Genomic DNA, 15,250 nt, shown 5'->3' with positions numbered 1-15,250 from the left:
TGGCAAAAGACCCTGTACAAAGAGGTAGAGTGTCCTTATAAAACACTGTACACATCTGGATCTCTAATACTGACTGATGGCTACAGAGGTTTTGAAGTTGTTTGCACCCTAGTGTGACATTTCTGCTTCTCCAGTGTTTTTCACAAAGTCTATTATTACTCAAACCAGTGAGCCTCCCCCTAGCAAAAGAATCAGGACTAGATTGTTACTTCAGAAGAGAATTTCAAAATGTGTTGAGTTCAAAGTTAACTTTCCAAATGCAGAACAGGCTTCTGGTATAATGACTGAGGATTTGAACAGCATATTTCTCTAAGTCCTGTCCTTAAACTTAAGAAAGAACACTCATATGAGTCAGACACAAAATTAACTCTCTCTCTCCTGGCTTTTACATTTCACAAACAACTTGCCTAGGAGTGACAGAACAAAGCACTTAAATCGTGCTCACCCTAATTTGTGACCACTTATTAACAGTAGGACATTAAAGGCAGTACCCCTTCATTTTGCAAATAGTTAGAAGACTAGGATGCAAGTCTGTATCTCAGCAACTCTGGCCCACAGTCAATATTCTGGCATAAATCTGTTCTCACTAGGAGTGTAAGTGAGCAAACTTAGCTGGGAACTAGGACATAGCCCACGTTCCGTTCTGGTGGTTCTGCTTAGTGGGGGAGAGGTGGTTACTGGAACAATAGCAGGACACTTGGGAGCAGCAGCTTAAACCACAGTGTCAAAATGCACTGGAACTAACTCATCTGTTACTCTCTTCCCTCTCTGATTGCCAAAGTGCTTGTCCAAGCCTACAGACAGTTTATTTTCACTGCTTTTTACTTGCTGCTCTTTTAAAACTGTTAATAATGCAGCTTGTCAGATTTTCTTTAGCTTTCTAGCAGGAGATAAAGACATTGTGCTGAGAAATAAGTGGAAGGAGGAAACATTCTTTAGTGTAAGACATAAATGGTGCTCTGTAGCTGAGTTTCCTTTTTTGTTGCTGGTGGTGGCTCTTTTTTGTAAGATGGCTAAGGAGAAAAAGAAACATTACAGAAACCTAACTTTATACAAAAGCAAAGGGAACAGTCAGCAAAGACCTACAAAAAAAGTGAGCAGAAAAACTGTTCTGAGGAATAAACACTGAGGCATCGAGTCCTGCTAGCATTCAAATCAAGCAGTGAGACTGTTCCTATCAGAAACTTAGTCCTCCCCAGCACAGTCACCAAAACAACACAATGTCTGTGATGTACCTCCATAGCCCATGGGATGTTAGGAAAACATGCAACTGAGTGACAGTTTGTCCAGACACAGAATTAATGCTTGTTCTCTGCAAGTCTCCATATACCATTCGAGGCAGCAAGTATACTTATCCATGACTGCAATCTTCTGGCTTTGTGCACCAGAAAGCAAGGATAGCTGTGCTGTGCCACTCACCCACAAGGTGTAGGATCCCCTGCGGCTCCCTGGGAACGTCAGCATGCTCTGATCCGAGACAGCGCCGGATGCCAGGCCGCTGCTCCGCGATGGCGGCCATTCCAAGTCGGCCTCCGCCTGCTCGGGTTTGCTTTTCTGCTTCTTTATAATCTGCAGGGTAGGGGAGAAACAGGGTGGGAGAGGACAGAACAATGCTGCTGGGGAAATACTGTCTGAGCCATAGGGGGTAGATCTAAATGAACCCCATCTTAAGGCAATTTTCCCAGGACAAACATTTGACTTTCCCTTTGCTCTGGCTCCAGCTCATGCAATTACTTCTCATCTGAAGTCCTACTGCTTGCAAGCACATAAGCAGCGATGCAATATATAACAGTGCCTGTAGGAATACCAGAGGTGAATTACATAAACATAGAAACCTGTTGCTACAGTAACACTTTAGCAGCATCTAAGTGTCAAGTATTTTCTCAGACAAGACTTTTGCCAAGAAACATAAAATACTAGTTATGAGGGGAATTTCAAAGGCTCTCATGACATGCAGATACATTCTAGTGAGAACAAAGAGGTCTAAGGTCTCTAGACACTATTTTTATTTTTGAAAATCTACACCATCTTAAGAGAGAGAGAGCTTATGTCTCCTTACACTGACAGATTATACCCTGCTACACTTCGTTTCCACAAGTTAAATGTAAGATATCTACAGAACATTATTCTGTGGCAAAAAGATCTTGTTAGGCAGCTCTTGACAAAAACAGTAGCAATTCAAGCTTGGCTGAGAGAGGCTCTGGACTATGAAAGACCCAATAAACAGACTTACTTGATAGTCTAACATCACCATTGAAAAAAAAAGGCATTATTTTCCAGTGAGCTGCTGCTCTTCTGGCTTTTCTTGATAGCCTTATAAACAACATGTTCCTCTTCTAGTGTGTGATCCATACACTGTTAAATGCCACAGCCTATACAAAGATGTGGCACCTAGCTTATTTCACGTGGAAGGAGACTAACTTAGCAGAGTGGTTACTTTACTGACCACAGAACTTTAACAGTGCTCTGTTCACGCTCATTTTGCCTTACTCAAAACTGTCCAGACAAACTCAAGGGGTACTTTTTCTTAAGGGGTACTAGCCCTCTACTTTCATTCCACCAACCATGAGCTGTGCAGGAAGAATGAGCTTTACTTTAAAAGCTATAGAATTCAAACATGCTAAGGGTTCTGTGATTTTTGAGTGTCTCTCTCACAACATCATTAAGAGAATTCTGTGTTAATGATGGATGTTGTTTTCTTTGAACATGTTGCAGTTGCAGGGTTCAGTAGAGGGTATAGTCAGAAGTCATACTTCTTTACACTGGCAAACGATATCTTTTGGGAAGTGATATATATGGTCAAGAGCCATCCCTCTTGACATTAGAAAACTTTGTGTCTGTGGGGAAGTGAAATACAGGTGTAAAATTCCATCAAGAAAGGACCTTCCCTTCCAAGAAAGGACATCACAAACCTCAGGGAGTGGCACCTCTCAGCTCTGAACATGTAGGACATCAGGTATAGGCACTGGATTGATCTTACGTATAAACTGATCTCTGTCAGACATAGCTGATGAAGTCTACACTGCCATAGTTCATTTACTTTATTTTCTACATTACTGGCATTCTTTTTGTTGTTAGCAGTGTTTGAGCTCTAACACACTGTGTTTTAGCTATTAAACATTAAGGGGAAAATGCATGCCATACCTTCTGAACAATGGTTGTGGCCAGCTCTTCTATGAGGTCCTCCTTGTGCTCCTGCAAGTAACAAGCTTCATTCTGCTTGTCCTGCATGAAAACGGATATCCGTATTTGCTAAAATCACATAAAAACAGCCTTCCCACAGAAAGTGTATAGATTGGGAAATGGGTAATATGCCCTATTGGCACGGTGGGAAGAAATGACAGGCACTTAAAGTGCATGTCACCTTGTGGAATGTAATGTCCATCTTGGATACCAGTTCATAAAACCCATGCCCAACTCTTTAGGTATATCATGAGATAGTCACTATCTCATCATGTTTTTGTTTATATCTACTTGGTTTGTACCACTACCCAAATTAAAAGAAACATGATTATCTTATTTAAATTAATACTTTTTTTTTTGAAAGTGTTACCAGGCTGTCACTGTAGGTCTCTGCCTTAGAAATAGCTTCTTCCACTGCTTCCTCTGCAACACGTAAGGCCACAGCAAGGGTATCCATCATGCTGTGTCCTAGATGAAGAATAAGATAAAACCACCATGTTCTCTATATAGGTACATATTGCATAATGAGCTCCAAAATTCAGACTCATGTTCTGGACACATATACAAATCTAAAATTGTTTATGAAAAATTTATTTCCTCAATTCACAAATATGCACAGTAAAATAAAAAAACTTAAGACAGAGAAATTTGTTGCAATCTCTAAGTTTCTGCTTAAATGTAAATCTTCGATACAATAAAACATGGTATTTTTTATGTTGCACATTTTAGACTGTAGCAAATAGTTTGGAGGAAATAACTGAAAGAAAATTTGTGCAGTTCCTATAAGCAGGAACAACACAATTTAAGAAAGAGAATGAAAAAAAATATATGAGCATAGGAAAGGAAATGGGAGGGAAGTAAGAAAACCTGAACATAAAGAAAATCACACTAGAATAGGCATGTAGTAAGTGTAATGCTGAAACAAGATGTCCCAGCATGGTACACAAAAGACTTTTAGTGTCTTGCTGAATGGTTCAGTCAAAATATTGTTGGATCTGTGGACAAGACTTTCCAGCACTCTAAGCTACTTGTCCACTAATGAGCTACTTGTCTCATCCAATGAGATTTTAGCAGCATACCTTCTGTCTGTTGGTAGAAGGTAGAGTCACTGCCACAAATGCTTCCTTCATTCTCAAAGCTTCCTTCATACAAACTTCCTTCTGCTAAAAAGAAAGACAGAATAATGTGTTACTGTAAGAAGTACCCATTAACAACCAAGGTATTATTAGATTAGAATATCCACTCAAGATATGGTGGCACTGTGCACAATGAGGGATAACTGGAAAATTTCCCCTAGCTGTTGCTGTTGGATAAATCATGACTGCAGCAGCTTTTCTACAAAATATGACTGCTTTTATATCAAAGACTTCTCATTCATTTTGAATGGAAAAAAACTATTACTACAGTAAAAAAGAGATGAAGAAGCTACTAGGCATAAAACTTACGTGGCAGAAGTTAAGTACAGAGAATTTGATTTTACTATGACATTTGGCGTAGAAATAGATTCTACACTTTAAAGGGCAATGCTGTATAAATAAAGCAAACCCCAGACACCTATACTAGTATTTATCTTCAAAGGGAACAAAAGGTTTACCTAACAGTCACAGGGATAGCAGAAGAAAGTTAGCAATGACATTTAGACTCAAAGGCCTTCCATAGAGAGGTCTCACCAAGAGTGCAACTCATCATTGCATTCTTCACACTTCCATTCAAGCACCCATTCACTGAGACTATGGTTAAAAAAAGGCAGCACATCATATAAAAGTTCTGAAGCATCCCTGGCCACAGTTTTTACTTCCACTGTCCCACTTGTGCCCTAACTGAAACAAGATTTACTTGTCCTCATACGTATTTGTTCTCAGTTGTTAAGGAATCTTCTCATGAAATATGAATTTTGTACCCAAAAAGTAAAAACACTATTAAACCACAATTTAGTAAATAGGTCACTTTCCCCTAGAAGCTTTTATGTCAATTTTCATAATAAATACCTAAAATTTCCACTCAGGATTAGAGAGTCTATTTATCATTCTATATATTTTCATAAAAAGACAAAGGAAGGACTACAGAAAAGTTACAGTCTCTTTACAAATTTTGAAAGAATTACAAGAGTAAATTATCTGGTTAAATAAATGCAATGAAATGTCAAATATTCAGCTAGTTGTGTTCTAAGTAACTTGCTGAAGTTACCAGTATGACACCAAGCTCCACTTCTTCAAACCCATTTTCTGACTGCAATCACTCTTCTTATGGGGTGGGGCATTAGAACAGCATAGTTAGGGGTGAGTTGTGTCTTCACTCAAAAGGTTGATGCCAATACTTTATCAGTATCTTTTATCTATTTACAAACATCGATACAAAAATAAAACGTGGCCAGTTTCAGATCCCAAAGCATGCAAAATTCTAAGTAAGGAAATGTCAGTTTTGGTCAACTTGGATACTGAATGTATCTCATGTTAATCAAATTTTGCTCCAAACATCACAGAAATGTGCCTATGGTAAAATGTTGAATGCAAAATTATTTTCTCATTCTTTGACTACTCAGAACTGTGAAAAATCTGGGGACACAAGCTAGAATATAAACTGCAATTTATTTTATAGACAGTTCTTCTGTATCAGTGACATAATTAAGATTAAACATTGCTTGAATTCTTAAACAGCTCTTCAGATGCTTCATCCTTTTCTCTCTCCACTGAGGTATTTCTTTCGCAAATACAAAAATTGTGTTTAAAAAACTCTCTTGAAATAACCTCAGAATTTCCATTGTCTCAGCTTCTGTGTTAAAGTAGATAAGAATAAATCATATGAGAAATCAATACAGCTGTTCTTACCTATTGCATCAGGACAAAGTCCACTCTCCAGTCTATGCTTCTTGTACAAGTTCTTCAGGACCTTGGCACTGCCAAAACACTTAAAGCGGCTTTTGACATTATTATAGTACCAATCCAGAGACTGGGTCCTTAGGAGTCTAAAACAGAAAAATAAACTACATATTTGGAATGATTCTATAACAAATAAATGTGGGAAAAAATCTTTTAGGCCTCAGATCACAAAGCTATTAATTTCTGGATACTTTCTTTATTGTTTGTACTTCGCAAGTGTCTGGTATACTACAACAAGGAAAAAACCCAACAGGTTAAGCCATAAGTAAATATCTTCTTCACATTACTCAAGGGTTTATTTGGTTTTGGTACTATCAGACGAGGTGGTCACCCCTTTTACATTATAAGGTTCACAATACAACCCCTTAAAAAATACAAACAAGCCTTGGAACAGCACAGGGCTTAAAAATATTCTTCATTTACACAGATTTACAGATAATGTATGAACACAAGCCCATCAGTGTGCCACAAAACCCCTCCATTTACATAAAAATATGCCACTGCTTTTATTGGGGGAAAACAATAGAGTAGACAAAGCCTAATAGAGGACCTCAAAGCAGAATGAGCCACAGTTCGCTTTCTCACTTTCCACAGGAAGCATCACTGACAACAGTAATTCATCTTAACAGACTTGTCCCCAGAGCTCAGACACTTTACAAAGCCATGAGATACTGGCGAGCTCTGTATTCTTTTCAGTATGGCATGTGGCAACTTGCCCCACCTGTTCCTCCAGCAGTGCATGGAGAGAACCTGTGCCACATTCCCAGGCACAAACAGCCTCAGGTGACTGCAGGGTAACCCACCGCAGACCTGTACATTTCCTACCGAGGGTGTCACTGGGGGGGATCCTAGGGTTCCACCTATAAATTAAAGCTGATTTATTCTTAACAGCAGATTTAGGAGAACAAAAGGCTAATGACAGTACCCAGTGTCAATATATGAACCCCTAAAGAAATTATGTCACCACCAGGAGGGCCAGACTCTCAGCATTTCCAGACTTCAACATATTTAGATGATTTAACTCAATTTTTTAAACCCAGGGCCATGTTGAAAAACAAAATAAAATGACAGACTCTCTGTCACCTTTACATTTTCCTTCAGGGACTCTGAACTTTTCTTTGTAAAGTGCAAAGCAAGTGACAATGAACAATTTTTGTTTTGTCACCTACTGACAGACTAGAAATGTAGCTCTTAATCAGCACCACCAAACCTCAGGAGATTCTCAGTAACAAACAAACATGCTGAGCCTGGGGGTTCAACTACATCTTTCCAGTCTGAATCCAGACTTTTAAGATAAAAATGAAGATCCACTTCATGAAAAGCAAAACATCATTATATAATTATATAGTCCACTTGCCTGTCATCACCAGAAAGTGCTTAGTAGCAAACACCAGCAGTGGGAAATTAAAAATAAAAATCACTGAAGCCTATAGTATTCAAACTGTGAACCCTTAAAGTTTCATTAGCTGCTCTACAGAAGACAACTGAAAAAAAAAGCTCATAAGGGAACAGAAGTCTATTTTTTCTGCATTCTGTCTCAGCAATTAGATGCAGGAGAGATGTTTACAGATAATGTAAGTATATTAGGCCTTTAATATCTATTTGCACAGTAATATCCCAAGCATAACTATGGTTCCCAGGAGGCTGATTAGTTCCAATATTCTACAAATATTACTAACATGTGACAAGGGCAAAAATCCTTTTTTGGCTTTTTTTTTTTTTTTTTTGAAAACATCCTTACATGTGGTGCAGAAATGACTCTGATGAAACACAAGTATCCAAAGCACAAACAATGGGAAGGATGCCTTGATCTGTCTGCGAAGTACAGGGTTTCTGAATTCCCATAATGTTGCCACCAAGAGATCTGCTATGATGCCTGTCCAAGACCTGACCCACTGACCAAAGCTTCACTGCTGGCACAGTGATGAATCTGAACAGAGGGAAATTTCTCTCCCAAACCTGCAATTCTTTGGCGTTTTGAGAACCTGCCTTATTTGTGGGCAGGGAACAATTGCTCTCGTGTAAACTGCATCAGAATATTGTCTTCTGCTTGCTGAATTTCATTCACTTTTGTCCACTGAGTTTCTACAGAATCTGACAGGGTAAGATTTCAGTCAATAGCACAGAGTTACAATCATTATGAAGGATAAAACAGCATGACTGGGTTGGAACTGGCTTAGCAGGAGGTATTGACCAGAAAGGATGCTCTTCTGCCCAGTAAATGCAGTGTTCTCCAAGCTGCCCAGGAAAAAATATTGCAGCACCATCACCACTAGGGGACTCACAGCACTGGGAGTCCTCAAATACATTGCTTTAGGGCTTTGAAGATCCTTACTAACTCCCTCAGCATGTTTACCAAGTAACCTCAGCTGCATTAGCTCAAAATGCTAAACTTGTCATCTTGGAAGCCAAGCAGACCCACTTCTTAATGTTCAGACAGAGTGACAAGATGAAAAAAAAAGAGTCACCTATCTTTGAATGATCTGTGTGAGTTAGGATAGCCAGTTATGAATGCTGAGCTGGCAGCTTGGGAAAACAAAAGATACGATTCACTGCAAGCTTGCTTCCTCATATTTTTCCATGTGTCGTCATTTTTTTCTGGGTTTGATCAATACTTCTTGTATAAAAGTAGAAAGCTAAGAGCAGTGGTTTCTTGATGAGGTGAGAATGGTTTGCAACTGAAACAGATTTTTTATTTGTAATGATAATGTTTTCCGCATATGAATTTAGGAAGAGTCAGAAGGATAGAGATTATACATCTCGAAGCAACCATGAAAGGAGATGCTTGCCTCTTTGTACTAGTTAATCTGGTGTAAACACAAGATTTTTTTTATTTCTTTTTTTTTTAGGTTTCCTCGTTGCCGCAGGATTAACACTTTGTGAGTAATCTAATAATCTCATTCTTCTCTCCTATGAGCTGGAGAGTTACCAACGCTCCAAATCTATGCCTAGGTCCTGAACATGTTTTATAACAGATTACAATGCCTCCCCTAAAGCTTTTCAGCCTCTTAACTTTCAAATAAGTCACAATGTCCCTGCTGATTCCTCCTACAGAGAAAGGATTTGGAGAAGAGAGAACTTCTCTTGTAGATACTAAAATAAAGGACTCACTCAAAAGAGAAATAAGAGCATTTTCACCTCATTTCAAAATCCTTTAATGCTGACCTATATTTTAAAGCTGTTTCCTGCAAAAGCAGTCCATGAATTCAGAATAATGAAAATCTATGACAGTGCCAGCATTAAATTATTGGAATGAAACACTTCCCTTATTAGCCTTAACAGAAAGTGTGCAAGTTCTCTCTGTGAAATAAAAAAATCACTCTTAAAGGATATTTTAAAGACTTGCATTTTAAAGAAGCAGGACTGGTTGAAGCCATTTTTTGCTCTATCTGTGCAACAAAGACTGTTTTATTGATAAATAGTCTGTCTTTAGACAGACTAGATAAATAGACTGTCTTTACTGATAAATAGTTTTAAGCACTAAGGACATTATTTATGTTATATAATATTGCCACAGATTTGATCAGCAGTTTGAAGTGCTTTTGGCAGAGGAAAATACTGTGATTTTAAAATTCTGCCTATTTAGAAAATGTGAAAGCTAGGAAGATGCTTTTGATATAACAATAAAACTTGAACAAGTATAATAAAGCCCTTGTCTTTTTTTTTAGCGTCACAATGTGTTTGTCTTAATCAAGCAGCACCATGAGAAGGGATAAGCCCATTAAAATCTTTACAATTTGTTTTCAGTACACTTCTCGCCTGAAGCACCCAAATAGTAAAGTTCTAGCATTTCTTTCAGGAAAAAAAAAGTACACCAGCTGTGTTGGGAAGTGGGGACATGAACCACCTCCCTCATTTTTAGTGATGATGAGAAGACAATCACATAAAAGACATCACTCACACAGTACTCAAAACACAGGAGATTCTTTAGTGACTGATTTACCACTTTAATTATTTTTTCTTCGAAAAAGTTGAGAGGTTTTACTTGGTCTAAAGGCAATATGAAGCTTCTGCAAGAACTTTTCTCTAAAAGGAATAACCAATTTAATATGTATGACCTTGATCTCTATTCATAATACAAGATGGACTATGAAGAAGTGTTTTATAACAACATTTTTCCATGAACTTTGTGAGAAGTTTCCCCCTAAAAGTCACTTACTGAGCTGCAGTCTAGTTTCTCTAAGTCAGGAGGTGCTTCCTGAAATCTTACAGACACTTACTTCATTTGTCAGGGTCAACACATAATCACTTGGATTTTCCTTGCTACTGACTTTCACTGGATAATGAAGCCTCCTTTTTTAACTTTCCATACTTGTGTTAAGGTATCTTCCATAGTTTTGTGCCAACACTCAGGCCAGTAAATTATTCTAGTCCCTCAAATACCATCCTGTGCTTCTCCAGCTGTGCCCTTGACCTACTACAACATCCAGCCTCAGGTCATTTGAGATCTACATTCAGCAAGTGGTAAGTTTCACTCAGGAATTGAGCTGCTTTACAATTCTTGGACCTTTTTACTTTTGTAGATGAGACAAAGAAAATTTAAAAGGGCAATCAAACCCATCGCTGAAATACAGGACTATGCACAGGCCAGAACTGCTGCTCTGTGAGGAGGCTCCAAAGCACAACAGAATAACATCAAACTTAAGAAATATTAGATATGCAAATTGTCAGTCGAAAAGCAACATCAATGTTTAGTTTTCACTCTTTGAAAGCATTCCCTGGACTCACTGAACTGCCTGGAGGCTCAGCCAGGAATGAAGTGATGGAGGGGGTGGGAGCCAGAAGAAGATTGACTACTGAGTTCTGTCAGAGCTGGGACACTGCTGGACATGACTTGCCCAGAGCAGACCTGCTCAGCTAGATGCTGGGCTGGAGAAAGATCCATGCTGCAGTTAAACATTCCTGCTTTTAACCCTGATGTTCCCCCACAGATGGTGACTGCTGCTGCGGGACTGACATCCTTGAAGCCTTGGCCCCTCCTGGGGAGCTGCACACCATCTCCCCCTGGCTGCATTATTGCCTTGTTTCCCATCAGTGGCTGGGAAACTCCAGCTAATACAGACTAAGCTGTGACAGGCACGCTGCCTGTCACAGCCCCTGCCAGGGGCTCTCTCCCCGTACTGACTCACACGCAATATGAAGCTCAAGGCTTTTGTTTCCATTTCCCAGCACAAAGTGGCCTCAACCTGGTGCCCCAAGAAACAATTAAGATTTAACCTGTCACTTCTTATTTACTAGTTTTGGAGTAAAATTGCTTCAAACTCAACATCCTGAACTATTGTTTCTCTGCCAATAGCAAGATTTGCTTTTTCCTTTGGGCTTATACTTTAGCGCTTCTAATGTACTGCTTGTTATAAATTGCTGAATTAAAGGTTTTCGGCTCCTTTCAGTTTCAGTGAAATCAAACCTACTTCCAGGTTCACCTTCATTCCCCTCAGGATGCACTACACACAAAAGCACTACACACATGAATATCCTACCAATGCTCAGTTCTCTAAAAATCACACTTAAACCCCCATATATATTGAGACAGTTCAGCACCCTGAAGCCCTGAACAGGAACTTTGGCCAAGCTCATGTTATTTCAAGAGGGCACTTCCCTGATTGTTTTGCATCTATCCCCGGCTTATGAAAGGCACTTATTCACACAGGAAAAACAGTTCCTAATAATTTTTCCCAGCAGACCATTGTTAACTCTTTGTGACACATCCTTCCCAAGCCTTAAGGTGAAATCCAATAGATTTATTTTCTTCTTGATGGCATTCTTCAGGTCACCTATCTCTCAAGAAATGCTGTTCCAGAAAATTTCTTCCTCCAATTATCCACAGCAGAGGGCTGCACACAAATTACAATGTGACAGGTCAAAGTGCAGCACACTGAGCCATGCAGGTGTGTCACAGGAAAGGCCACAGCAGGGCAAAATGAATTTACTGCTGTGCAGTCAGCAAAATCCAAGTAACAGCAGAGGGGAGACTCTCTTGAGTCAAAGCATCTACCCCAGAATGAAAACGGCCTACCCCACTAAAAACATCATCTGTCTTTCTCACAAGAGGAACAAAACAACTGTCCATGTCCCTTGCAGTGAAATCATGACTTTCCTGTGCAGCAGACATGAACCTGGCTCAGTAACTGCACTGCAGGCTACAGTAGGTTAATTATTCAGAGAGCTCAACCAACAGGACACTACCATGGAGGGCATCTCCTAAAAAACCACATCCTCCTAACCATTGAGAAGTTTGCTGCTCCAGCTGGGTTTTTAAATTTCAAATGGAGCAACACACAGGAAATAACAAATTAAGGTTAGCAGAGAGGAAACAAAGATTTGTTTGTTTATAAAAGACAGCAGTATGTGCAACCCTCAAATTGGTCACTGTCTCCTTTACCTTTGAATCAGCAGTCAAGAAGCTGGACAAGGGAAACAGAGGAGGTTTTACACAGAAAACCTAAACATCATGAATGGAAGAAAGACAAAAACTTGTAACAAGTTCACCTAATGCTGGTTATTGAGGGAAGTATTAAAACCTCTACCACCCTGGCCCTTTAAACTAAGCCTCAGTGCCTTTCCAGAGGGACATGACAAGGGTTGCTCACAGCAGCATGTGCCAAAGTGCAGGAATCACTCACTGTGTTATGAAGCAGGCCACACTAAGTGATTGCTGGTTCTTAAAAATAAGATAATGAGTCACACTAGGTCCAATAAAAGGCTCACCTAGCCTCGTACTCTGTGTCTGGCCATTGGAAATGACATGGAAAAGATGACAGGAAAGCTCCTGTAAGCAGAGACTCTGCCTTCAGTACACTCAGCACTGGTCAGTTCAGGATTCTGTGCTTGACATTACAACAAACAAAGCCTCAAAAGACACATATGGATGGACTCATATTCCATAAATTTGGCTATACTTCTCCTGAATCTAGGCATACTTCTGGCCCACTCAAAGCTCTCTGACAATCAGAGTCTACAGTTACTTGGCATATAGGGAAGCTTTGCCTTTCTTCACTTAAACATGTACCTCCTAATTCTCTGGATTCCCAATATATGCCCTGATATGAGATGCTGCAGCAAAGCTGTGTAACACCAGCATGCAAAACTGGGGAGAAAGCTTTAGTGAAAATACAGGCATTGTAGAACAGCTGAGGAAAACCAGCAAGTAATGTGCTGGTTTAAAAATGAGTTAAAGTTTGTGTAGAATCACATTTCCCTCTACTGGGTAACATCTCAAAACTCACTAAAAAAAGGAGAAATATCTTAAATATGTGGTATGCAAAATCCCCTAACCCTTTCTCCATTCACAGACATTTCTCTATACCATAGGTTTTTGACTCATATGCCCAGTGGTAGACTGATCTAATCTACCATATGTTAAAATAAACCATGAGATTGCTGATCCTTAAACACATCATTCAATTATTGGACAGTAATCAGTATGTAAAAATCAGAAGTCAAGCATGTGCCTCTAATAGCCCTTTTGAAAACTAGAATAGAGAAGATACAGTGCCCCTCTTTTAAGAAAATCAAAGACTCAGACCATGTTTTATTAAATAAAAGAAAAAAAGAGAAAGTTTGCTTGATATTTGTAATCTTTGTGCTAGTCTTTCCTGCAGCAGGAAAACAGACACAAGAGTAGAACCTGTCAGCATTTAACTAAGCTATTTTGCCCTGTATTTTCCCTGTGAGTCTGTAGGTCAGATTCCCTGGCTTACAAATAAATGTATATTTGACATATTAACATGACCTGCTGCTCATGTTTAGTTTTAGGGCAACCCAAGTGAAATACAGATTTTGTAGCAGTTATTAAAGTCAATTTTTAAAAAGAAGAGGATTTTCAAACCCAGTGATTCACTGTAATTTAGCTGACTATAAACTCCAGGAGCGACAACATGATTGTGGAGAGCTAACAACAGTTAAAACAGTGACCTAAGAAGGGGAAGGACCTCTCTTCAGGCATCTACCGGCAGTAAAAGATGTAAGAGGCCACATCCAATACAGCTCCTGACATTATCTCAGCATGAGCTAATAAAAGTTTGTCATAACAACATGCTTATAAGGATGTTTGCCATGTCTTACAGTCATTAGTGAATGTTCTTTCCCCATTTTTGCCTTGTAAAGTGAGCCTCAGTCAACTGATATTTATTTATTCAGAGCTGACTTGTGAACTGTAAAGTTCAAAAGGCTGCATTGCAGGGGAGCTTGCAGAGAGTTTGCAGTACAAGTTACTGCTGCTTTCAAGCCACTCTGGCAGAGCCCTAGGCCATAAAAGAAATGGGATCACATTGGTGTTCACCTTGCCCCCAAACATTATGAGCTATACCTCTATCACTCCCAGCAGATATACAGGCAGCCTGTTCTTAATGACTGCTGATGCTGCAGAGCTCCTCAGCCATCCACCGATGTTCTCCTATCCTAATGCTGAAAGGTTTTCTTAACATTTACGCTGAACTTCCTTGTTTCTATTTAAACAAGACAGTTTAAGATGTTTGCTCTTTTCCTTTTTCCTTTTTTTTAAAAAGGCTAATTAATCCTGTTTCATCCCAGATCGTGTTTTCTAGTCATCTAATCATTCCCATTGTTTCTTCCCCTGGGATGAGTAAGAAAATACCCAAGTGGTCTGCATGGTTCTTTAAACACAGACCCAGAACAGATAATGTGTGACCATACCAGCTCTCTTTCATGAACATCAAATATGACTGTGGGGATGTGACTGAACAACGCAGTCCCAGTGGATGACATCCCACACTGAGAGCACCAGATATGCCACAGTGATCCTGAATCTGGGCTACACAATGCCTTGAGTCACACATCCCTCCAAGTCTCACTGAGACTTCAGCCATAGAAAGTGCCAATTCTTTAGAAAGAGCTGGTCAAACTAAGTGAAGGCTATTTTCAATCCACCTCTTCTTTAAACCAATAATTACATGGGTGACACTTTCATAAATGAGGTTTAAAGTGTCTCTCACTGGCACTCAGCTATTAACACCTTGTTACTGATCAGCAAATGACTCTGCCACATAAGAAAACCATAAAGCCTGTCCTTCACAAGGAGCCTTATGGTCATATCCATAACACTACTAACTCCACCTGCACAAAAAGCCCAGTTCTCTTCATTTGACTCTGGCTTTCACTTCTGGGTTGGTGTGTAATAATCCCCAAATGTTACTGACAGCCACTGTAGGTCATTCAGTGGCCAAAAC

General features: G+C 39.4%; 1 protein-coding gene across 5 annotated transcripts in view; it reads right to left on the bottom strand.

Moving 5' to 3' along the window:
- Positions 1-15,250, bottom strand: part of MYRIP (myosin VIIA and Rab interacting protein) — a 195,695-nt gene that overhangs the window by 47,845 nt on the left and 132,600 nt on the right. For 3 of the 5 annotated variants that reach the window (XM_053973544.1, XM_053973549.1, XM_053973556.1), the window contains exons 3-7: positions 6,012-6,148; positions 4,263-4,346; positions 3,554-3,651; positions 3,145-3,225; positions 1,420-1,569 (exon numbers count right to left, since the gene is read on the bottom strand). In XM_053973544.1, the coding sequence (XP_053829519.1) occupies positions 1,420-1,569; positions 3,145-3,225; positions 3,554-3,651; positions 4,263-4,346; positions 6,012-6,148 (550 nt within the window). The remainder of the gene's footprint in view (positions 1-1,419; positions 1,570-3,144; positions 3,226-3,553; positions 3,652-4,262; positions 4,347-6,011; positions 6,149-15,250) is intronic. The other 2 variants (XM_053973563.1, XM_053973569.1) reach the window with 1 other exon arrangement.

This window comes from Vidua macroura, chromosome 1 (genome assembly GCF_024509145.1).
Source record: "Vidua macroura isolate BioBank_ID:100142 chromosome 1, ASM2450914v1, whole genome shotgun sequence".
Taxonomy (NCBI): Eukaryota; Metazoa; Chordata; class Aves; order Passeriformes; family Viduidae; genus Vidua; species Vidua macroura.
Note: the sequence above shows the minus strand (reverse complement) of the source record. Positions and strands in the feature narration are given on the sequence as shown.